This window comes from Temnothorax longispinosus, chromosome 4, assembly GCF_030848805.1.
Source record: "Temnothorax longispinosus isolate EJ_2023e chromosome 4, Tlon_JGU_v1, whole genome shotgun sequence".
Classification (NCBI taxonomy): domain Eukaryota; kingdom Metazoa; phylum Arthropoda; class Insecta; order Hymenoptera; family Formicidae; genus Temnothorax; species Temnothorax longispinosus.
Window position 1 is genome coordinate 4,085,058 of NC_092361.1, and position 25,383 is coordinate 4,110,440.

Consider the following 25,383-nt stretch of genomic DNA (forward strand, 5'->3'; position numbering starts at 1 on the left):
ATCGCAATCTTCGGATTTTCAATATATTTTTTTTAAAAGCGTCTTATCCCAAGATGTCCTTTATTTACATACTTTTTAAGAAGTTTATCGCAATCTTTGGATTTTCAATATATTTTTTTAAAAAGCGTCTTATCCCAAGATTTCTATTCGTGAGATCATGTTCGGAAAACTAACGCGAGATGAAGTAACTACTTCCGCAGACAGTTTGAGGGATAACAAACGGACAACAATTCCCTGGAGGAGAACGAGACGCTCGTAATTCGATTCTCTATACCTGAACCGGATGTTATTTTACAGTCATACAATTTTTGAATCGCAGTCTTCGAGGTATCAGCCAACTTTACGTTATCATCCGTAGAAAATTCGTTCGTTTCGTTATTCCTTATGCCCGTTCTAGACCCGAGGATGATCCTACTTGTGGCTCTAGTGTAGACGGGTAAAAATCTATAGTTTACGTATAGTTTATGTCACGTACACTATAGAAAGGAGGATGAACCGAGAGTAGGATCATCCTCCAGTCTTGAACGGGCATTAGGCAAACGTGACGACTTTTAGTTTCGACAGGTCGAGATTCCAGAATAGGAAATCTTTATACCCCTTGTGGGGAGGGTTTAATGAAACGCGTAATTTTCTTCCCATGTACCTTGAAGAGACGTCTGGCGAACACATGTGCGTCCGCATTTTATTCGATACGACAAAAACAAAGCCCTCGTACGATGTGTGACATTGGCCGCGGGACAACGGCGAAATCTAAATTTTGCTAATCCGACGAAAGGCTTAACCACAAGACTGTTTAAAGATTATGAACAGGATTGCGAAAACAGAAAACGGTATGCGTATAATGAACCAAAAGGGATGAATCACGTTTTGGACATGAAACGATAAACTGACGAGACCCTAATTAAGATTTTTTGATGTAAAATTACAAAAGTGAAAAATGATCTCATTAGGCTAAATAAATAGCGAAGAATTATTCCCTTCAGCTATTGTTGTTATACCGCAAAGGGAGCGAATTATAACGTGCATGTTTATATTATTACATTTAAATTAAATCAACTGTGTGAAAATTTTATAAGTTCTATATGAGTAAATTAACATTAAAGAAGAGAGAGCTTTAAAGGATATTTGCGGGAACGGAAGTACGGAAAGAGATTCGCTTGATTCTCGAAGTCTATCTTCCTCCACCGTCATCCTTCATCGCCGTCACCGTCAATCGTTTCTCGTCACCGTCATCGTCGTCGTCGTCGAGCACGCGGTTTCCCAAGAGGGAAGGGACCACCCTCGTCGTCCGCGACGCAAATATCGCGTCGATTATTCGGCGATATTCAAGGCGGCCGTAATATCGTGCGATACCCCGAAGTCGTAAAGTTCACGGAGTCTGTGAAGGGATCGGAATAAGCTCCTTTGTGATAACGCAGCCGCGTGCTTTGATTTTCGACGACGCGACGTGCGTCGTCACTTTTTCTCCTTCTCTTAAATTTACCTTAATTTTGCGGTTTATGATATTTAAAAATTTAGATACATATATTGTAACTTTATCTGACTTTAATTTCAGAATTTTGAATTGAATAATTAATGTAATAAGAAAAGGTCTAATATAAAAATTACGATCGATTCTGATTAATTTTATCCATTGTATTTATCGTACAATGTAACATACATGTAAACACTCTTCGTGGCGGTCAGCTGTCCACCACGAGCGCGCGACGGTACGCACGCAACACGTGGGGGGGGGGTATGACGGGAGGTGCGCGGCGCGAGCGGTAGCACGGTATTGATCGGATGAGAGAGTCCGGCGATGCGCCGCGTAACGGGCGCGCCTCCCGTCATACCCCCCACCCACGTGTTGCGTGCGTACCGTCGCGCGCTCGTGGTGGACAGCTGACCGCCCCACAATCTTACTTTTTTTAAATTAAACATTTCGCATGATACAAACGATTTATCTAATAAAACATTACATCGTAATTATGTTAATTATTTCTAACAATTAATTATCGTAACTGTCGTAATATACAACTAAGAAAAAAAAAGGAGTAAACCGGACTATGCTAATGCGTCAGTCATGTATTTAATAAAAATAATAATTTTTAAAAAGTTTTTCGTTAAAAGATAAATATTATTTTAGGGATTTTTAGATAAATATTACTTTAGGGATTTATCTCAGCTTTGAAACTAAATTAGGGAGGGATTATTAAAAGAATTTTAAATAGTCTCACGAAGATCTGTCTGCGAATATACATAATTCGTACAGCAACTGCTCTTGTGTTTTGAAAGGAATTAAGAATAACAATATCTGCAGGAGAAAAATCTGAAGAAAATAAAGGATGTAGTGAGAAATATTATATCGAAATGTTAAAAGTCAGATTTGGAACACAGTCGTTATCGTCGGTGAAGTTTTCTATAAACAGAATCTGCTGTGTTATAATATAAAGAGAGATTGACAACGATAAAGAAAAACTATAATATCTGCGCTTTATTATCTTATCTATGTTCTAAAATTTCTTTATCCGATAGGATTCTTTCAGAACTTCCTATTCTGAGTGTAAATAAAAAATATTTTTCAACCTACCGCAAGGAATTACTTAGGCCGGTATTCATAGTCGGTTCTTTTAAGACCATCTTAAGTACAATCTTAAGATGTCATTAACCAATCACAGAGCCGTATTAGCATCTTAAGATATTACTTAAGACGGTCTTGAAATAAGATCCGACTATGAATACCGGCCACAGAGCCGTATTAGCATCTTAAGATATTACTTAACCCTAGAGAGTCTTTATGAATTTTCTCATACGTGAAAGGCCAAGCGGGGTAATAAATTACCCCAAACTTGTACCGCGTGTATAATGTTTCTATTTGTTGTTAGACAACTTTTTAATAGATAATTTTGTTTGTTCTTTAATAGGGAAGACGACAGTAGTCATCAATTTGCGGTAGTAAAAATAAAACAATAAAAAAATTTCGAAAAACAAGAAAAAGAACCAAAAATTGGGCTAAAATGACTATTTTTATAAAAAATGCTGTAGTTTTTCATAAAATTCACCGATTTTAAAAATTCCAACGGATTTTGAAAGACGAATAGACAACCTTCAAGGGTATGTAAGCAATTTTTTCGTTTCTTAAAAAAAAAACATATTTCTTTGAACATCTGAAGTAGAGGAAATGATGAAAAACTGTCGGATTGGAAAAATCGCAAGAAATGGAAAGTAAAACAGATTCTGTCAATTATTATTTATTTGAAAGGTAGTCAAAAGTTATAAAAGTATATGGAAACAGTAAAATTAACTCCACAAAAACTTTACAAAGTTTTAATCAGTTGCTGTGCAAGAACAGCAAAAATGAAATAATTGACCGAATCTTAAACAATTATATATGAAACAGGGGTAGAATTTTCCGGGGAGTGCTATAAAGTGTATAATTTTTCGTTACCGATTTTCACAAAAAATCGGAAATATACTTAACTGTGGTAAATGTCGAACGTAAACGGCCAAAGGGGGTAATACGTTACCCCAAACGATTTTCTTTTCCGGTTTTCAGCTGCTGCACGGATCTAACGCACTCGTTGAATGACGGAGGTCGACTGCCAGGTGACTAAACTGAATTATGGTCTCGGTATGAAAACTAACCTTCCTAAGGCAGGGGCGCAATTTGAATTTCGCGTGGGGTAACGTATTACCTCAGAAAGACTCTAGGGTTAAGACGGTCTTGAAATAAGATCTGATTATGAATACCGGCCTCAGAAACAAAATTTTTCGCGATGCAAACAAAAATTAAACGTTAATTATAAAATTTATTTTACAATAGATTTATAATTATTTATTTTTTTATAACATTATGCTATTACTATTACACTATTAACTCCTTGATATACACAACTGTCAAAATATACGATGACAGCTGCAAATGAAGTAAGCGCAGCGAGAGAACCAATCGGCATCGCGGAAAAGCGACAACAAGATGAATGGATGGATGGATGGAAAGATATTAAATGTAATAATTAAGAAATCATTAAGTAATACACGTATACGCAATAGAATAATCTGCGATTTTTAAATATAACGAAATATGCTATTTTGATCCAATTTATCTAAGGTTTCGGTAAAAAAGTTAAGTATTTCATTGAAAACTTGTACTAACAACCTGAAAATAATTTTGTCACGTTCGAATACAGTAATACCATCTGTTCGCAAAAGATGAAAGAGTACATTTATTGTGTAGATTTATCTTGTGTAGGTTATGCTTGTAATTTAAATCATGATAATTTACAGTTAGTATAAAACAAATTCACCGTTAAACAATCTGGACGAAACATGATCAACACATTTTTGTAATTTATATAAAAAGCTCGACATATGTTCACCATGACGGTGAAAAGTCATGGACGAAAAGTGGAAATAAGTGGAAAAGTCCGAAACAGGTAGCGTTTCTTGTCAAGCATCGTCAGTTAGGCATCTACGATGCCTACGCTATTTTTGTAACGAGTACATAGACACGTAGTTAAACTTCTAGACCTCGAAAGAGATCTTGAAATATTTTTAATTCATCCCTTCCCCCTCTTCCCGCTCGATTCTATTCTATTCCACGAAAATACGAGGAAAAATCATCTTATACGATTTTATGTTGTCGAAATGATTAACAGAATTCACCAAAATATGAAATTATTATTTGCGTAAAAACTGTAATCGCTTGAGGAAACACTTGTGTCGTGATCGCTTTCGAAGACGACGACGATAGTTCCTTTTCTATGCAAAGAGTACAAGTAGGAGGTACTACAGATAATAAGAGGCAGTCCCGAGAGTCGCCATGATCGAGGTTGTATAGAGATACCTGTTGCTATTCGAGAATCCTCATATGTTCTCACCTGCCGGTGCAATGGCTGCAGCAGATCGCCATTTTTTTCCGGCTCGCTATACTTTTGAACGGCATATATATTACTACTGACAGAGAATTTCGTTTATGAAAATATCGCGTTTCATCACGATTACGTTTTTAACTTCTTCCTCTCTAGACCCTTCCTAAATTATTTTCGTAATTATTAATGTTATAATATCAAATATTAACGAACGCTTCACCGGTGCGCAGTCACGTTTCTAGATGGTGTAGAAGTAAGAAGCAAAAGTAGTTTAGTTATAATATCATTAATATTAATAATAATCTATATATATAATTTAAAATTACAACATGAAATTCGGGGAGTATATTCCTTCCATGACGTATAAACACCCACTAAAAAGGGATTTTTAGAAATTCGACTCCTAACGGGGTGAAAAGGGGCAAAATGTGTGTTACCGTAGCGCGAAGCACGGGTATCAAGCTAGTTATTAAATAATTTAATAACTTGTATACTGTGAATTTACGTTTCACTTGTTTCTCGCACCGTTTTACTGGAACGGAAACGTATCGTTCATATCGTAAACCTGTCCGATGTCCAGCTGCATGGGCTAACACTATCATCGTCTACGTAATGTTGCGTCAGAGTTAGAGAGTTAGAGAGTCAGTGCGTGTTATAAAATCCCTTTACGAGTCGTGCTCAGATACTTGTACATTTGCGACAGAGCTGGAGGTTGGGGCACATGTTGAACATCAGTTAGGTAGTGCTTGGAAAAGAACAATATGATAAAAGAAAATATAGTCTGTGGACGTTGCAAAAGGACATGTCATTGTATTTCTCACGTACGGTTAATAGACAGATTTATTGGTGAATATTTAACGGGATGATTTATGAAAAAATGTCGGGAATCACATTAAAAAAGATAGGAAACTTATTTCAAAATTGTCTTTCGAGGTGTCGCATATATGCAAAAAATTCGAAAGTCTCTTGCTGCTGTCAATGGTAAATTGCGAACGGCTTCTATCTAAATAAAATTCCTTCATACTTTAAATTTAATTCGTCATTGAATTAATAAAAACGAGAAGAATTTCATTTCCACGAAAATCACGCTTTGCTCGCGCTCTCGTTTACTTCTCGATCTTCGATAACAAAATATTTCACTGACAGGTCTAGCAAAGTTGTTAAGAACGAGGAGGACTTTATTTCTGCTAAACTAGCGTTGCTATTAATGCGAGTGCTTCCGGAGTGCTCGTTCTCATTGATGTCAATCGTCAACTCACTTACTCGCAGGTGATAATTCCGTGCGGTATGGCGCAAGGTGCTCCACGTGTTCGCGACTCTCGGCTGGTGAATCTAGATTTACGAGTCACGAGTACGTGGCGGTGCGACACATATGTTCCCCCACACATGTGGGGCGTATGATACGAGTTACGCGGGGCGTCATTTGGTTGGACTAGGTGGATCTCTCGCAAGGTCGCATTGCCGAGCCTCGGTAGACGACCGAGGCGGTCGCTGAAGGATATCTCCTCCCGGGGATGATACTGGCTCCGAAGAGCTATCTCATTGCTTCAAATCATCGGTGGTGGTACGACATCTCGTCTCGCCTTTAGATATCCCGGCGCGGAAGGAGCGCCGACAGGGACGCTTGAACCTGCAACCGTGCACGACGCTGGGGGTGCGCATGTACACAGGCGCTCCCGGCGATTAAAGCTGCACGCCGCGCCGGCACGCGCAATTAAGACCGCGTTAATATCGTCAAACGGTGCGTGCATCGCGGAACGTGGCCGCGAAGAGGATCCGCAAAGGCCGAGAGGGTCTCCCTGCGGTGTGTGCGTGGTTTCGACGAGCGGTCAAGTGCATCAAGATTCAAGAGACAATCGGAGCTGATATAAAAAGTCGCGTTAAAAGTGACAACAATGCGGGATGCTGAGTAATTGGTAGTGGAAAATTATTTCGTATTAATTAAATTGGAAGACTGAAACTTGAAACTTGACGAAGAAGAGAACAGTGGGAGAAATGTTGAAGAATATGGAAAGTGTGCGCGCCGAGGGAGCCTTCGCGATTCTCGCTTTTGATCGCCGTATTATTTTGGTATTTGGCCGCGTTATTTATCGACCCGTCTATTGGCGATCTGATTCGCGGTTGGACCGTCGCCAAAAACGGCAGCTCACAGCTTTCTCGCCGGTTGTGTTGCGGTTCCGAGAAGCGAGATTCCGCGACGAGGGACGAATATCCGTGCCGCTAATACCGCCGCGGCGCGATACGATGATTGAGTCGTTCTCAAAGCTCGCCATTAGTTCGGGGTAACAAATCGGCCGGCTCGCCAAAATCTACCGACTTTATTTTCCTCGCCATGGCATCTTCTAAGCGTTCGCGGACAATCGTGTAAAATGAAAAAATATAAGTTAATTTTTTGAAATTTGACGATGCAAGTCTTAAAAGCACGAGTCTTTTCCTACGTAATTTTTTTTACAGTTCGAAAGAGAAAAATTCAATTAATAATTTTTTACAGCTAGTTATAAATATAATTACGCATGTAGGAAGACACGCCATCACCATGAGGACGAGCGTGGCCTATTAGACAGCGCATTAGTCTATTAAGCCAAAAGTCCCGGATTCGATTCCCGGTAGACCTAGAAAAATTATATGAAAAAAAAAATTATATTTGCTCGTTCTCTTCTCGGAAGGCAATGGCAAACCACCGAGAGTATGTCTTGCCAAGAGAATGCGATCAATTTTAAGACGAATAAAAAGCATGGACTAATGTAGTAATCATTTTCAATTAGTACAATTCAAAATGATTACTACATTGGTCCATGCTTTTTATTCGTCTTAAAATTGATCGCATTCTCTTGGCAAGACATACTCTCAGTGGTTTGCCATTGCCTTCCGAGAGGAGAACGAGCAAATATAATTTTTTTTTTTTTTATAATTTTTCTAGGTCTACCGGGAATCGAACACGGGACCTTTGGCTTAATAGACCAATGCGCTGTCTAATAGGCCACGCTCGTTCTCATGGTGATGGCGTGTCTTCCTATACATGCGTAATTATATTTATAACTAGCTGTAAAAAATTATTAATTGAATTTTTCTCAGAGATGGCGTGTCTTACATAAATCCGTAAATTCGCGTTATAATGTACAAAATATAATTATATACACGCGTAATTAAGATACTCTGGATATTTCGCGGATTATCCAAAGATCAGTGAACAAAGACGTGGCCCCGTTTTATCCCTCCCCCGAAGCTATCCTCGTGACTAAATATTCCATAGGCGTGGTGCGGGTGTCGAACGAAATGCCTAAATCACGGACACAACGGAGGAGACTCGCGAGAAAGTTGGAGAAATGTTGGAATTTATAGACACCGTCTGAAGAGCTTTCGTTCGTCACAACAAACACGTCGCGGCGCATCCAACGTGGCCATCCATCACGCGCGCCTTCGAGCGAGCGAGCGAGCCGCATTAATTTGCATCGCGAAGCTGTCGGTATTAATTCGGTCCGCGAAAAGAGAATGTCAGCCCGTGCGGCGGGTCCATTGCGGACTTAATGTCGCGGTAGATACGCGAGAACAAGGGAAATTCTGCCGGAAGCATCTCTCCGGAGATCCTCGCGCGATCTCCTGACCTTCGCACGTTAATCGCGTCGGAGAAAATATTGAAAAAACCGTGTGTTGCTCTCAGCTTCTCTTATTCTCGCTTCGCTCTCCGCTTCCTTACTCAGGAATGTATTTCTTAGTTCTTACGCTGCTCGGTGCGCGAGGGGTCCCACTTATTTTTGTCCGCGTCGTAACTCTGATCGCTGATTTTTCATCCTCGCCTCGCCTTCCGAGTTGCAGGAGTTGCTCGAAAAATGTCGATACGCTACGTTCCCGACGCGCGACGCAGCGTTTCGTGTCACGATTATTTTTGGCCGGTGAAATATATCACTTTTTACGATTTATTTATTATTTTTAATATTTATATAAGTAGGTATTCGCTCTTTTCGATGATTTTTCCTGAAATCCTTCGAATATCTTATATAACATTAAACATAATAGTTATTTGTGTAACAAGTGTTGTAAGATGGAAATTGGACGTGCGGAGTGGACGCACGAGCCGGAGACTCGCCTCCGGCTCGTGCGTCCACTCCGCACGTCCAATTTTCAACTTAACACACGTGTTACACACCCAGTATTTTATGTTGCAAGTGCGTGGAAAGTGGTCCATCACGCACGCGTCGCGTGCGTATAATGGGCTATTTTCCATGCACGTGTGACATAAACATATTTTTTTTAAACTATCATTTTTTTGGCTTCTTATAAGAATACAATGTACCGTTCGCAATTAAAATATTCATTTCTGTGCATTTACTCATTGACATTTATATCGATACATTATTATACAAATAAATGCTACAGAAAGTAGAAGAGTAATGAGAAGTAATTTTGCGAAACTTCGTGAAACATTTACAGAATATAATTATACCGCGGTATCTAGGATAAGTCTGGTGTGTGGGATCTGGGCTCACTGTAGGGGCCCAAAATGTATATATATTTTTTCTGTTAAAACAATAAACCGCGCTGTATGTGCAGCCCCTAGCGTACTTATTCATCTAACAGAGACCGCACTTTTTTCCCCGCGCACTTTCTTCTCCTTCATTTTCACATATGTCGTCTCGGTTTTCATATTAATTTATTCTACCGCGTACTTTATGGTATCTCATTTATGTTCCTCGAGAAACGTATGTATTTCTCCAAAACTTGCTATTCAGTCATCAGTGCCGCTTCGTTTTTACGCGGATCCCACCGCGCGCATGGAAGTCTTCCGTTTCATCCCCTCGTATCCCTCCCACCTACTACCTGACCTATCTATTTTCTCGGCGCCGTCCTCCTCATCTCCGTGGGTGGAGACAAAGTGATAGCCGGGGACCAGTCATGCTCGCCGCCGAAGGCGGAGTTCCTCCGGCGTGACACGATGAGCGATCGCGCCGGAGGCCTTCTTCTTCAGACGGGTAGTAACATTCGGAGAGGATGGGCGAGTGAAGGAGAGGGAAAAACAGTGAGAAACAGAGAGAGAGAGAGGGGGAGATAAAGCCAGAGAGGAAGGGATGGGACTGATGGGAGAGAGACGCCGCGACATCGTGCCGACGGCCGACGTCCGCAACATACTAGAGTAACTAGAGACGCTCATACGGCTCATTGGGGGATTCTCTTCTTCGCCGACGTTCGCCGGTTTTCACGCGGCCGGATTTTGTTCGTCGTGATTTCGATATTCACGCAGCCCCGCGCGCGCGGCCGTTTAATATGGCCTAATCGTATCGAGACGATCGCGCATTGTTCTCCATCGTAACACGTGCCGCGTATCGGTGATCAAACGATAAGTGGATGGGTGCGAACAGTCGCGGTGGTTCCGTGCTCCGTACCTGGCAGCACCAGCACCAGCACCAGCAACAGCAGGCTGGGCAGCAGTACAAACACCTGTCTTCAGTGTCTTCGGCACGCGCGCGGGACCTCGAGGACGCCCGATGCGCTGAGAGGACGAACGGAGCGGGCGGAGGTATGCGCGGCGCGGCGACGGTGCCGCAACCGCCGACGCCGGCGTCCCAGTGCGTGACGGCGCACACGGGCGCTTACTTTATCCTGCACAACAATGGGATCCAGGGTGTCAACGACGGCGCCGGTGCCGTCGTCGGCGCGGTGGCGCACAACGGCGAGGGCAACCCGGACGGCAGGTCCTCGATGGCGCATCATTACGCGGGTCGCTACACGCCGCCCGCGTCACACCTGATGGACCTGAGCGGTCCCCCGGATCACCAGCAGCATCATCAGCACGCGCACCATCACAACCTATCGTCGTCCGCCTATCATCATCCGCACAGTCAGGTCGCGGTCGAGTACAACGAGCTGAATCATATGATGTTCAAGAATCCGGAGGAGACGCGATACCACCCCCATCATCACCATCACCAGCCCCGGGACCAGCTGGAGTACGACCAGCGGCTCCACTCGACCGACAACTCGCCCGAGTTCCTCTCGGATTACAGCAGGGACCACGAGCAGCAGAGCCTGTGCCTGACGCCGTCCTCGCAGAGCGTGTACTCCCCAAGCGGCTGCGGCGGCGGCGCCGACGAGATGGTCGCCCCTAACTCCGTTCAATCGGTCCACGGCCAGACCGGGTCCTACGTGGACATGGCGGAGTACAAGCCGAACGTGATGGAGGAGAGGATGGTCGCGCGATACGGTTGTGAACAACAGGCCGCGGAGCTCGGCCACGCGACCGAGCCGTCGTCGTCGTCGACGACGACGACGACGACCAAGGGTTACGGCGACAGGGAGGGCTGCGTCAGGACGACCGTCAGGAGGAAGAGGCGGCACAGCGGCAACAACAACAGCAACAGCAGCGGCAACGGTTGCTGCAGCAACAGCAACGAGTCCGACGGCGAGAGCTCGACGGCGGCCTCGACGACGAGGACGAAGGTGCGACGCAAGAACGATCAGGAGCTCCAGAATCAAAGGGCGATGGCGAACGTTCGGGAACGCCAGCGGACGCAGAGCCTTAACGACGCGTTCGCCGCGCTCAGGAAGATCATACCGACCATGCCGAGCGACAAGCTCAGCAAGATCCAGACGCTCAAGCTCGCCACCAGGTACATCGATTTCCTGTTCCACGTGCTCAAGAGCAACACCGAGAACCTCGAGTACATCGAGAACGCAGGTAATTCGACGTATATATCGTTCAAGGTGACACGGGCGCGAAAACGTGCGAGTCAGTTACGGAAGACTTGAAGGGAATGCCCGAGAAGTGTGTTTCGTGTTTCATCTCTCACTTCAAAACACGCTGTGTTTTGATTCGGTTCGCTCGTGTTTACAAGCACACAGGCCTAGTTTACACCGATCTCTTGATACGCGTATCAAACGGTATATTTGAGCTGATCAGCCAATAATCAAATTAATTTACTAGTTATTTACTATTTAATACGCGTATCAAGTGATCGGTGTAAAAGCCCTATTCACTCCAACGTATTTTCCGCCCTTTTTAATCCTCGCATCATAACTCACGAACGAATTGACGAAATTTAATGTTCCAAAGCGCAAATTAAAGCTACTACTTTTAGCTTTAGTTTGCGCTTTGGAACATTAAATTTCGTCAATTTGTTCGTGAGTTATGATGCGAGGATTAGAAACTTGTTGGGACACGAAAGGGCTGGTTGGAGTGAATAGGGCTAGGCCACAATGTCGCTATCTACGAAACAAACGTCAGTTTATATAGCGTCAATTTAGCGCGCTCTCTTTCTTCCCCTAATATATACATTTACCAGACAGCAAAAATGTCCAAAATCGCGACGTGTAAGACGTCTCGAAGACCGATTTCCAGGTTTTTGGACATTGCGCTGTCTGGATATATAAAGAAGAAGGGCGATGTCGCACTCGAATCGCGTATTCTTAATATTTCCTTCAACCCTTAAGGTGCGATTTCATTGACGCTAGAAACCAGCGGCAGCGTCAAGAAAATGTAATGGGAGAAGAAGTTCAGACCGTCTCAGCTTTTTAGCGTACCGCAAAATTCAACGGGACTTCTTCCCCCACTACATTTTCTTGACGCTGCCGCTAGTTTCTAGCGTCAATGAAATCGCACCTTTAACTCGTCCATCGCGTGGAACGAAAATGTCACGCGCGTGGTATTTGTAACGAGCGCGGAGGGAGGGAGTCGCGCGCGAAAAAGATTGAAAATAAGGGGGATTATTTGGTGGCAACCATGTTAAAGACGCTGCGTACTGTGCTTGTTTTTTTAGTGCGTAGATATCTCGTATGATTCGGGTGGCCATCTTGCATCGCCAAAGGGATGCTGCGAGCTCACGCTATCGACTGCACGTTGTTCGGAGAGACGCTCGAGGATCGTCTCCGTCCGCACCTTGCCCCCGTAGGATGGGAGATACGTGTTTACAGCGCGGCCCCCGGGGTAATTAAACAGACTGCCGTTTCGGAGGCTTTTTCCCGTAATTTACACACGAGGATCCCGGGCGACGAGCCCGCGACTCGAGCACTCACGCCGCCCGCCGTTGCTCTCTCAAGTGCCTCTCTCCGTGAAGGAGCTCCGATCTCTCCCATATCACGCGTCCACGCGATTCACTCGTTCTCATAATATTTATGGACCAGCGAGGATTAAATCCCCCTGCCTCCCGCGCGCGGACCGGGTGGATCCCGATTTTTTTACGTCCGGAATAATAACAAACAAACGCGACGTTTAACGGTGCTCTTTATACCGCCACCCGAACTTGTAGACGCACTCGAATCCTCGCGATAACATTCAACGACGACATTAACGACCCGGATAAATACGTAAAGCCCGTGTGTCGGCGATAAAGAAGCAAAATCGTAAGTTTATCGAAACCTCTGATATACTATGCAGATGAGCAAAGCGGGAATCGAGGGAAATGAATGTCGCGAACGGCAGCGTCTCGGATGCGTGGCGGGAATGACGGCTGAAATTTTATCCGCGCGGCGGACAAATCTTGCCCAGTTCGTCCTTATCTCAGCCGAGCGACGTGAACCACCCGGTGCACGCCGAACAACGAGCACGCATTCGTAACTCGGCGTGACTTAACGATACCGGGCTAACGGCTCGGAACCGGCACCGATTGGCTCGTCGTTCCCGGTTTCTGCGCGACGCGAATTTTCGCGGGACGGAAATATATATATACGTGCCGCGCGTTTCTTTTACTCGATCTTTCTTCCTCGGGGGGGAGTTCTCTCCTACAGCGCGATACCGTGGTGCCGCGCGCCGCTTCCCTTTTATTTTGGCGCTCGCATTATACGCGGACAGAATTATCGCGTAACGATCCCTCTCCGGCCTCTTCTTTCCCTTCGATTTCTTTCGCCGGCTCTCCTTCTTGGTCCTCGCTTTTATATTTCCTCGTCGAAATAGAGCGAGACTCGAGACTCGCCGAAAGAACGATGTGGATCTTCTTGGAAATGAGATGAATATTGAAAGAGCGTAAAAAAGAGACAGATTTTGTTGTTGAATAGTTGAAACTGTTGGGTAAACGGGAACGTTTATTCTGACCGCGAAATGTATAGTATTTTTAACGAGTCTTCCTCAATTTCTTCAGAAAAATATCAATTTTTATAAATTTCTATGCGATTTTTATAATTAAGAATGTATTTGCTGATTTTTTATGAGTTTCACTTTATCTTCCTCGGCCTTCAAACAAGAAAATCCGACAGAATTGTATTAAACGATCATATTATTCTCCATAACAATTTACCCTTTAAGAAAATACGCTATATAATTACATTAGACGATGACATAATAAAAGACGCATGAAAAATATTTGTTTCAGCAGAGATGAACGCCCAGAACGCAATTTTGTCTGCGAAGGAGGTCGTGTCGTCGTCGTCGTCGAGTAATTACATAGCGCACGAGAGACTGTCGTACGCATTTAATGCCTGGAGAATAGAACGTGATTGGAACTCCTCTACGTAGGACATAGGATATAGTGCTAGGATAAAATTACGTTAAAATTTAATGAGGTAAGATGGCGAGAGACCAGGAACATCCTCGAATCCAATTCGAGAATATTTTGCTCATCTCGAGAAAAAGGATGTACACATATGCATATATGCTCCCTACACGCACGCACACATACATACATACACGCAATATGCATATATATATATATATATATATATATATATATATAGATATAAATAATTTAAAAATGGTTTGAGATAGAAATTGTGTGCGGCGCGTGTATTATAATTATAAATTATATTTTTTTATACCAAAGAAAGTTACAAATAAATTATTTTTTACTAAGAAAAAATAATGTGCAGAGTGAGGCATTTAACTAATAATAATTCAAGATATTCTTGTTATGCGTGAAATTACTGAAAAATATTTTGGATGTGAAAAATTTCACAATGTCGGGAGAAAATATGACGGGTGAAGTGAATTTTTTATAGAAGGCATTTTTATTGTAAAATATTTGCGTCACTGATATTCTTTTAGATATCCTCCAGTCATTCTTACATGAAAGTATTATCAATGATAACATGTATTACAATATACAAAGTATTACATGAAAGTATAATCAATCAATAGTCAATATAAAATAAGAAACAATTTTTTGAAAAGTAAATAGTTTATGAGACATTTTATACTTTTGTCGTATTTTGATATAAGGTATGAAATATCTCGTAAAATATTTATTTTTTACGATCTGACTGAATTTTAACGCACAGAATAATGAAATAAATTAGTTGGCGTAAACACAATACTTTTCAAGAAATATATATAATTGTAAATTAATCAGCATAAAGATATTAAAATCAGGTCTTCGAGAAAAATGGATACTTTTACGAGACATTTCCCTTCCCGTGAAACTTTCATTCAAAATATTTTCCAGTTATTTTACACATAGCGATAACCATTTTAAATCCAAGTCGAATGCTCCACTCGGTATCGAATATAGCGCGTAGGATTAAAATGTCGCTGCGGCATTTGCGCTCCGAGATTCTCGCTTAGTTTCTCTTTACGGGTTCCATTATTTTCAGAATGAAGCTTCACGATTTACAAAGTAAAATCGAAGACACTCTGCGTGATTTCTGCGAATTGAAAGCGAGTCGAAAAAACAGACAATGTTCGTGCGGCTCGCATCATCATCCTGGTCCGGTGAGACTCGCGGATCGGAGGGGGCCAGTTCGCGCGCCTCGATGGGACAATCCCGCGTACGGCGGGACCGTTGTCCCGCGGATTGATCCTGCCGGGGATAATAACACGCGTGGCGCGCGTCTCTTTCCGCCGCGGCCTTTGAAACCCAATTCACGACAGTTAATTCTGTCCCGGCTGATTCTCGGCGACGCGGCATCGCTCGCTCGCTCGCTTGCCCGCTTGCGGTAACGCAGGCTAATAATTCACGTCTTCTCGTCGGACTATTAACGGCGCGACAGCTCGAACTCGGCCGCGCCGATACCGTCGCAAAGCGCGCGCTTATTAGCCCGCGCCGCGCGTTACGCACCTGCATCAATCAGCGAAATTACATCTTGTGTGTGATCCTCCTTTCCATACTATTTCTTCTCGTTGGATACCGAACGACGTTACGTAAACTCGGACCGAACTTCTTTTTCCGAATTCCCGGAGTAAAGCGCGCCGATTTTAGCGGTCGGAGCGGTTTCGTTCGCGGACGAGCGACGACGGACCGGTCGATCATCGTCGGGGATTCCCCCGCGTCCATTTTCCGTTTTGACTACCTTTCGAGTGCGCGTTGCAGCCCGTTAACGGCGGATTTACGAGCGTTTACCCGGTCTGTCCAAACAATCTCCGCGCGGCGATTTATCGAGTCTCATAAGCCTCGGCCTCGCGCGGCGTTTCGCCGCGAATTCTCGCCGATAAAACGCCTTGGCGTAAACTCGCGCAACTGAACGCGGCGAGTATCTCTCGTTTTATTCGGGCGTAAAACATTTGTGTAACATTTCGAATGATGTTCTGATATATCGAGGTAATCCCGGATAAAATGCAAATACTTCCAATGCTGATTTCATCCAAGAAACGGGATACGAGCGCGTCATTCGTGCTCAATTGCTCATCTACGAAGAGGAGAGATAGAGAGAGAGAGAAGTCGGTCGTGCATCCACCAAATATTAATCGCCGGATCGTTCCTTAAGGATAAATGGGAAAGAGTTAACGAGCATTTCGGCGCCCATCGGTCGGGCACAATATTATTTTTTTCTCCCGAGATGACAGTCGCGGGGGCTCCCTCGTCGCGTAACGCGCATAAAATAACCGCCGCGCCGCGCCGTGAATATTCCGAATGGCGTTAGTTATTTTAAACCGGTCAAAGCAAACTTTCGGCCGCGTTTTAAACCGCTTAACGAAGACGCGCCGCGTTGAAGAGCCGTCCTTTTCCACATTCCCTTCTCCCCTGCGCTTTATCGCGGCAGCGAATCTTCGCGGAAAAAAAAATCTCGCGATCAAGACGGAGAGAGAAAGAGATTCGGTCGAGCGGATCTCATATTATGAACTTGCGTCGCGTTAAGAAATGTATTCTTATAATTTTCGGAATGATCGTGTAAGGTTTCCGAAAACGTATTTTTAGAATCGCGAGCGGATCTAACATAGCTAATCTAATCACGCTTGACGCTACGGATTATGACGGACGAGGTAATCGCGAAATATATTACGGGCGAAGAAATATCACAAGTTCGCCAAGTTCTGTCATTAACATCATTATCTCATTCGCGCACCTTCCGCGTCGCTCATCCCCTTTCCTTCCCCGCGTTCCGCGATTAACCGAGACCTAGCGGACGCTGAATCCGGGGCTCCCTCGCTATTCCGCTAACGTTAATTGGGCCGGTAAAAACATTTATCTACGTTTCGGCCGGGGCGACAGTCCTGGAGGGAATCTCGACAGCGGGTCTCGAAAGCGGCGGCCGCGTGCGCTCTCCCGTGCCTCTGTGCTTTTTATTCGTCGCGCAACGCGCCGGTGCCGCGGTGCCGCGACCATAAATCTCTTTGAATTCAATTAGCCAAGACACATCCGAGACGTTCGGCGTCCCTTCGTCTTCCTCCCGCCTCTCCGGCGGGGCCTTTTCGGGCATCTCCCCCCCCGTTCGATGACGCTTCTCGACCGTGCTGCAAAAACAAACCCGATGCGTCCGTTCCCGTCGACGGGACGGACGTCACCCGATCTAAGGCCGGAGTTGACCATTGAAAATCCGTCTCGATAATCCGGGTCCTGTCATCAATTTATCAATAATCCACCGTTGATTTTTTCAGCGGATTTGCCCATTCGAGAGCGGCCGGAACTTCGCGGCCTTAACAAACAAATGTCGAGAGACTGAGATTCTCTAATTTTACTTTCTCGAGAGAGTGCCCGCTGGATTCTGCGAAATCAATCAGGCCCGATAATTTTTCGAACGTTTCCCCGATGGTTCCCTCGGGAGAACCCGGAGCTAGGAGAGTACCGGACTCCTCCTATATGCGTCCGTAACGTGATGGCAGAAAAGAAAGACGTCGAGAATGACCGTGACAGCTGCTTCACATCGCGGGAACCCTAGACAACGAGCTGTGCAGCGAATCCAAGGACGATCCGAAAGAGCTTCCCTCCTCCTCCTCTTTCTCCTACGGTCTCTCCTTCCTTTCCGACCTCCTCGTTTCTTTCTCGCGTTAGTAATTGCCGGTATCCCCAAAAATAATTTTCACATGCGAGCGAGCGAGCGAGCGAACGAAGGCTCATCTGTCACGACGTTGACAAAACGCGTTCACTGTGTATCTACGAAACAACGTTTTGAGGATCCAATCGTCGTAATCGACGTCGTCGCGCCGGCGATTGCGAAGATTTTGGACTTTTCGCAGGAAAAACTCCAAATGTGTCTTGTACATTTATTATATATGAATCGTTATTTAAAAGGAAGAAAAAAAGGATAGTTTAGAAAAACTTGTCGTTATAGTATCTTACATTATAGTATTAACTGCTTCGAGGAAAGAAAGGAAATCGTTTCGCGTAACTTCCAAATAATAGTTTCGTATACTGTTAGTATGAGAGCTATCATTTAACCGGAAAAAAAGGAAATATAAGAGAATTGCTTATACAGATTTAATTGTCTCGAGGAAAGGTCCCGCGCGTTACTTCCAGACAATGCCGTATACTTGTATTAGTATGGACTACTATTCAAAAGGAAAAATTTAGTTTAAAGACACTGCTTGTGTATCAGTTTAATCGTTTTTCCCTTGAGGAAAGGCTATTATTCGGATAACGGTGCCGTGTACTTTTGCTAGACGATAAAGCAGCTGTTTTGTTATTTTTTGAGATTTTCTTTGCCGAATTACCAATTTTATATAGATTTAATTGTCTCGAGAAAAGGCCCTGTGTGCGTAACTTCCAGACAATAATTCCGTGTATTTGTATTAGTATGGACTACTATTCAAAAGAGAAAAGATAGTTTAGTTAAAGAAACTGCTTGTATCAGTTTGATTGTTTTTCCCTTGAGGAAAGGCTATTATTCGGATAACGGTCCCGTGTACTTTTGCCAAACGAATGCAGCTAGAGATTTATATAAAGCAGCCGTTATTTTTCGAGACTTTCTTTGACGCTGCCGCGGTTTTATTTACCAAATTTCTGATCTTTGATACGAAACAGAATGCATGATGTTAAAACACAACGGGCACGATAAAGCGACGAAAAATATGACGTACGGACTGCGTTCCTTGATATATACATATTAAGCTTCGGCGACAGCGCGACTTCCGAAGGTCTCGCAAAATCATCGCTGTGGCTGCTTTGTGCAAAACCGTCGTATCTTTTCGTTCGGCCAAGGCGCACGGAATTGTTATCGCGCGTATATTTTATATATGCACGTAACACAGAGCTATATAATTTACGACTTCACACGAGACAGGCAGGAAGGAAGCGATCCCAAATGCGCGGCGATCTCGCCTTGCCTTGGCTCGTCCGTATCACGCAGCTCTCCGCTATGATATAGAGATATACATTTATTTTCGTTGCGACGTTACGCAAGCTGTAACATTTATTTTCGTTGCGAAATAAGAATGCTGTGAATTCACGTAGGCTCTCTTCTACGGTTCGGCCCGAACGTACGTTTTTTTTTTCGTAATGTGAAGGCGCGACAAAACGAATCTTACGATTCGATGTGGAACTCACAACCACGTGGCCGGATAAATGCAATAATTTATTCATCCTGTGGTATATCGACATCGACGCGAACCTGCGAGTGCTGTGTGTGTCACGCATTATCATGTTAAATCGGTGCGAAAGGTTCGTCGTTTCTCTATATCGAAAGCTTTGCATCAGGTGAAGACCGGAAACACTTTTTGAAAAGGAGATTGAAAAGATTCTAGAAGAAAAAGAAAAAGAAGCCTACAATTTCTTGCTTTGATTTTGCTGAAAAATCGCGTTTTCGACTTTATTTGACAAACACGACGAACCTGCCGCGCCAAATTTGACACGTATCTTTCCTTGCTTATGTATATACGCGTTACAATGTAACACGATCGATAGATAAGTGCTCTGTAAATAATCGTGTGATAGATTTTTAACGGCGACTTTAAGCGAGACGACATCTCGGTATCCATTCCCTCGACTCGATGCTACCTTGCATTTTGCTTATTTATCCGAGCGATCTCTCCCTTCGCTCGCGCATTTTTTATGTACAGTATTTTTATACTGTCGCGATCACTGCGATAAATGCAAAAATATAGAAAGGAATTCTAAGCAATTGAGCGACAACAATGAATAATAAAGGAACTGTGAACACAGATATATATAATGTGTGTCTTTCTTAACCTTCTTAACTTAAGTGAACCCGCTTCTTTATCTTACACAGGATGCTTTGGAGACGTTTAATTAAGGGTTACGATATGGGTAATGATTTCTTTGTAGATTATTTAGTGTCAGTTTTTTTATTTAAAAAATGTTGCAAACCTTAAAGGTATCTCTTGAATGTTTTGAAAAAGTATTGTTGTCTATGATATATGATACTTTACATAAATAATATTAATTGCTTTTCAGAGTTTTAAATATTACATAGACATTTTTCAGGGAAATTTTCCAGGTATTTTCAAAACTTTCAGAGATTTTTCGAGATCTCCAAGAATTTCCAATTTCAAATAACATTCGAAACTTTCATTACCTGAAAACTTAAAAAAAAACAATTCGAGCGCCCGTCGCAAAATTAGCCTGAAACCCTAGCCGTAAAATTTAATTTAGAAGTTCTCCATTGTCAACCCTTCATTATTGCTTTTATTTAAGTCGTCACGTGCAGGAGCTAAGAGCTAACTGAACTTTAGACTGAGTGAGCTAAACTGGGCTTTTAGCTAAAAAGCACCATCATCTAAAGCGACGTTAACGCGAGGATTCCAGACTACAGCAGGAAATTATTGGGCCCTCATCGCGGGTTATTGTTGCGGGTTGGATGGGCGATTACACGGAGACTTAACGTAACGGCAAATCTCTCGCCTTGAGCGCTCGTGATGTCAGATGCGCGTAAACGAGCGCGTCTCGCAAAACGTTATACGGATGCGCCGGCGAGATCGTAAATCAAGGAAGGGGGAGAGGAGGTCCAGCAATTGCGGGAGAGGAGATACATCCGCGGTTACGTGCGAATGAGACGGGGACGAGCGAGCGAGGGGAGCGAGCGGGGGACGGAAGAGTCGATAAATAATTTACCGAACGCCGCCCGGCGACGGCGGCGGCGGCCCTAATGGATTATAGACGTGCCAGTGCAAATATTATTGCAAGCTAACGGAATCGTACAGTGACGCCCAGTCCAGTGCCATTGGTCCAGAGCCGTGTCATCTCCGGTATGCCCGCGCCAATCGGGACGGGATGCCGAGCTCCTCTCGTTGCCTCATCTTCGGGTCCAGAGACCCGAGAGGCGCGAGAATGCGAAATCACCAAGCGGTTTTGTCATCGTTACGAAAGCTTTCAATTTTCGATGATTCTGCTTTTTTTATCTGGATGTTTGATGAATTTTTATGCTAAAGGAGTCCCGTTGAATGCAAATCAAGAAATATTTTAATCCTTTTCTTTATCTTTTTATACATTTCTTCGATTAAACTTGATCAATCTCCTTAATTTAATTAAGTTGATCGAAATATTTGATTGTACTTTATTTAAATATCTTTAATTAACGGACCTTTGTATTCTTTGGCGCGGGGCGCAAGTAGCATTAATGTTGAACGTGTTTAAAGACTGCACGTACGTGTCTGCATTTGTAACGTCATCCGACCTACGACAGCGTGTATATACGCAATGGCAAGGTACAAAAAGCAACAGCGTACGTAACGCGGTGACATTAAACATCGGAACTCGTAAAAGCGGCTCGCTCCGGTATAATCGGTGTCTGGAGCCGCTGGAAGGATTTCCATCGGCCTCCACCGTGTACGTAAATAAAGCCACCGGGTGCGCGGTGGGTCCGCTCTATGTTTAGTTTAGGCGGTTTCTCAGATTTCCAGGATCACCACGAAAAGCGGGGGAGACAGAAAGAGATAGAGAGAAAGAGTCAGGTTTTCCATTAACGCTGCTGTCGGTTCGCTTCGCGATCGCGCAGTCCCAATTAGATTCCCATGATTGTCCCGACGAGGGTGTTATTTCTGAATCTTGTAATATTAATGATGGAAAGATTATACATGATATAGAGAGAGAGGTAGCATTAACTTCCCAAATTTCGTAGAGTTTATTAATCTAATTCTTATTTTTGTATTTCCAAGCTCTTGACAGATTAATCAATGATTCTGATTCTTCGTAAGTTATTTAAAAACATATTTATTATTTACTTATTTATCTTCTATATATGTATGCAACACTTTGATGGAGCATTTTTTTTTAAATAAAGTCAGATTAGTCGACTTTCAATTTGAAATAAGAATTGTAAATTACATCATATATAATTTTTTAGTATATATTATAACATAAATCCGTGGGGCAACAGACAGATGTTCGACGGGAGAGGAGAATGGCGGCCGAAGGTGTTACGGGCGACGTCGCCGGCATAAACATCTGTTCCCTGTCTTTTCCTACTGGATCACCGCGATTTCTGTCACTCCTTTCGTTTTCCCCGGGATGATGAATCGCCCGTCGTTAGTGGCGGGCCACGCGGTACGCGAGCACTCCGTGTGTGCGCGTTCCTCATGTAAATATATTTATATCTGAATAGAGCCAATTCTCCTGATGGGGCGCACTTATTCGGTTTTACCGCCGGCAGTAAACCGTCCCGCGACCAGATTATGGACTCTCTCTCTCTCTCTCTCTTTCTTTTCTACGACAGACTAAGTACGTGGGTAAATACGCGGGGAACCACCGTGCCAGTTCCGGTGCAGGTCCACGATGAAGCGACCACGTGGATTGAGAGACGTCGCCGCGGACAGGAATAGAAGCGTGCGAAAAGTCCACCGCGAGAAGCTGACGGTGATACTAGTATCTTAAGCGAATTATCATTCAAGCGAAGTTTAATTCTTATGTTACAAATATACGTGATATTCTGTGATATGTACGTAGAATACAAAATGTCTAGAATAAACAAATATAATTAGGTTCATCGAGGCCCTAAGAAATCTGTCATTATAATAAATTCCTATACCATGCCCCAAAAGTCTGGGTTCATTATCACGTTAATTTTTCATATTTTTACATGATATTAATTATTTAAATATTTTATTTTAATTATTTTATTTAAATATTTTATATTCTCAAATTCAATTCGACGGATTCTATAATCTATAAATAAATTTATAATAAAAATAAATAAAAATCGTTTCGCATAAATGGTTGCTGCTTGCTTGATATGATATCGTTGCAGGACAAAGTCTGGCGGTGTGAAAATTTATAATTGTTATTTATTTTTCTAGACTAATTGTCTTGTTTTTCAAAACGCGTCTTGTTAAATTGACAAATCAGGTCGCGCCGGCCCTCAAGTCACGATAAATCATTGCCGCGGTGCAAGCAATTTTTACGTGACGTTCCGCTCCGTTCTCCCGAAAAACTCGAAAAAGTATCAGCGCCGCGACACGGCCGCTGGCAGCTCATTAAGCCGCGTAATGAGGTCGTCCCTACAGTTAATTATCCCGGAGACGGTTTTCGATGGTCGAGCTCCCGTTCCCTTTCCTCCATTTTTTTTCCTTCCCGTTGCAATCGCGTCTCGTCCCACCCACTGAGGACCGAGGGCGTAAAATGATTCCACGAACCATTCCGACCCGATTGACGACACCCTAAATCACCCTCGCGGGAGAGTCCTCATCTCGCCCGTTTCCGGTATCGAATGCATAAAAGCTCGAGTGTGACCGAATTGGAAGCCGATTGATTACCGATAGCGATTTAGCAGTGATGTAAATTTTATAAACGCTATAATGCTATACTTCGACGATGCTAGACTTTGACTCTCGTGACGGCTATAAATTAATTTCACGAAATGACAAACGTTTAGAAATTTTTCATGAGCGTCACATTCGGAGTTCAAGTAATTTAGTACTTTTCTTAATTAATTTCTTCTACAGAACACGTATGTTTCACGCTGGAAATTGCTCCGGACGCGAAGAGCGCGTTCTATTTTGAGATACATAAATTTACAGGGAAAAAGCGCTAACCATCGCATCTGTCACTCTTATATTAGTTCAATAATTTCGGCTGTACATTTTCACGGCTCGGGAAACGACCTCCAAAAGCGATCTCAATGAACGCGTATCGCAGATACGTATACGCGCCCGGCATCCTAGCTGCCGCGGACATGTGCATCTTATTTACGCAGGATTCGAAGCGAGACCGAGAGTATCCTGGCGCCTCTCTCAGTGATTTACACGTCAAGGGGCGGGCGCGTTGCCGACGCGGAAGGATGGTCCCGAGGGTGAAGATTACAGATGCGGCTCTTCGACGGGGAAGCGGCTGGCCGACTGCGCGCGAGCAACTTCCTTGTTATTACATGGTCGAATAAATTGCTGTTTGCTTCTTTTGCGGGATGTTTTCTCGGATTAAAACGGATCGTATGGACGCGACGATGGGATATGGTATAACATCACGTCCGCGACATGTGCCGGCCGGTTCGCCGTTGGAGGAAGGAAGACAAATCGGCTGCGAGATACATGCGGAGTCGAGCGTTGACAGACACTAAAACAAAGTATTAAGATATTAATAATAATATTAATAATAAATGTCATTAATAAATTAACAATACTATTAATAGAAAGATGTAATTACAAAATAACTTACAAAAATTATGAAACAATAAAAATTAAAGATTTACAATTTGTAAAAATAGTATCAAATTATTTCAAGTAGTTATACATCACAATCAATTCAAAAAAATTGTTCCGTATTTCAAAGACACGAGAATTGCGACGTTTATTAATAAAATTAGACACAAAACGTAGATTCGTGATGAACACATTCCCGTGTGATCGCGGAGTAGATGTGGCGAGTTTAAACGGAAGCTAAAACGAAAAGTTAACGTACACAGCCGAGGGAGGGACTCTGAAAGAGTTAATAAACAGTCACTAACGCGGAGAGGAGCGTCGTGAAAGCCCCGGATTTATCCGCGGCCCCCGCGCAAGGCGGCATAAACACGACATTCGACAAGAAGACGCGCGCGCTCGGTTCACAGGACGCGTCCTTCCTCCCGAGCGCACCCGGACAACGGAGCATTCAGCGCCGGGATTCTAACAGTTTACCGGAACGGTAAACCGCGCGCCAACCGCGAGAGAATGCTCGCTGTCTCCCCTGTTCGTGTTCCGACGATAAGTTCGTAAACGAGCTTCCCTCTCGTTCGCGAAAATTCCTTTGTAACAGGAGTCCCTTTGAGCGGTGAGCTGCAACGACCGGTACGCGTTCCGCCGATTTGCTTTCAGATTTGTGTATCCCGGTCGATTATTAATAGATTCGTTTGTTGCAAGAAGAATCGCTCTTGTCGAAACCGATACTGCTCGTCTAAAATTTAAACGGCGTTTGTTGATCCTTACGCGAATCTCTGAAACATATTGTACACATTTTTTAATTTCAATATGCAATTGAATTTTTGCAACGAAGGATTGAACGGACGTTGGATAGTTTGATTTGATGAGACAGTCTTG

At 43.5% G+C, this 25,383-nt stretch overlaps 1 protein-coding gene across 3 annotated transcripts; it reads left to right on the forward strand.

The window, feature by feature from the left end:
- The first annotated feature begins 9,063 nt into the window (after positions 1–9,063).
- Positions 9,064–20,084, forward strand: Twi (twist). Of its 3 annotated transcripts, none has more exons than XM_071775757.1 (3): positions 9,064–11,523; positions 14,153–14,339; positions 15,363–20,084. In XM_071775757.1, exons 1-2 carry the CDS (start codon positions 10,194–10,196, stop codon positions 14,290–14,292), a joined length of 1,470 nt encoding a protein of 489 aa, XP_071631858.1. In that variant the 5' UTR covers positions 9,064–10,193; the 3' UTR covers positions 14,293–14,339; positions 15,363–20,084. The 3 variants fall into 3 exon arrangements, with proteins under 3 accessions (XP_071631858.1, XP_071631857.1, XP_071631859.1); XM_071775756.1 differs by having other exon boundaries at positions 17,584–20,084; XM_071775758.1 differs by lacking the exons at positions 14,153–14,339; positions 15,363–20,084 and adding an exon at positions 12,602–12,756.
- The last annotated feature ends 5,299 nt before the right edge of the window (positions 20,085–25,383 follow it).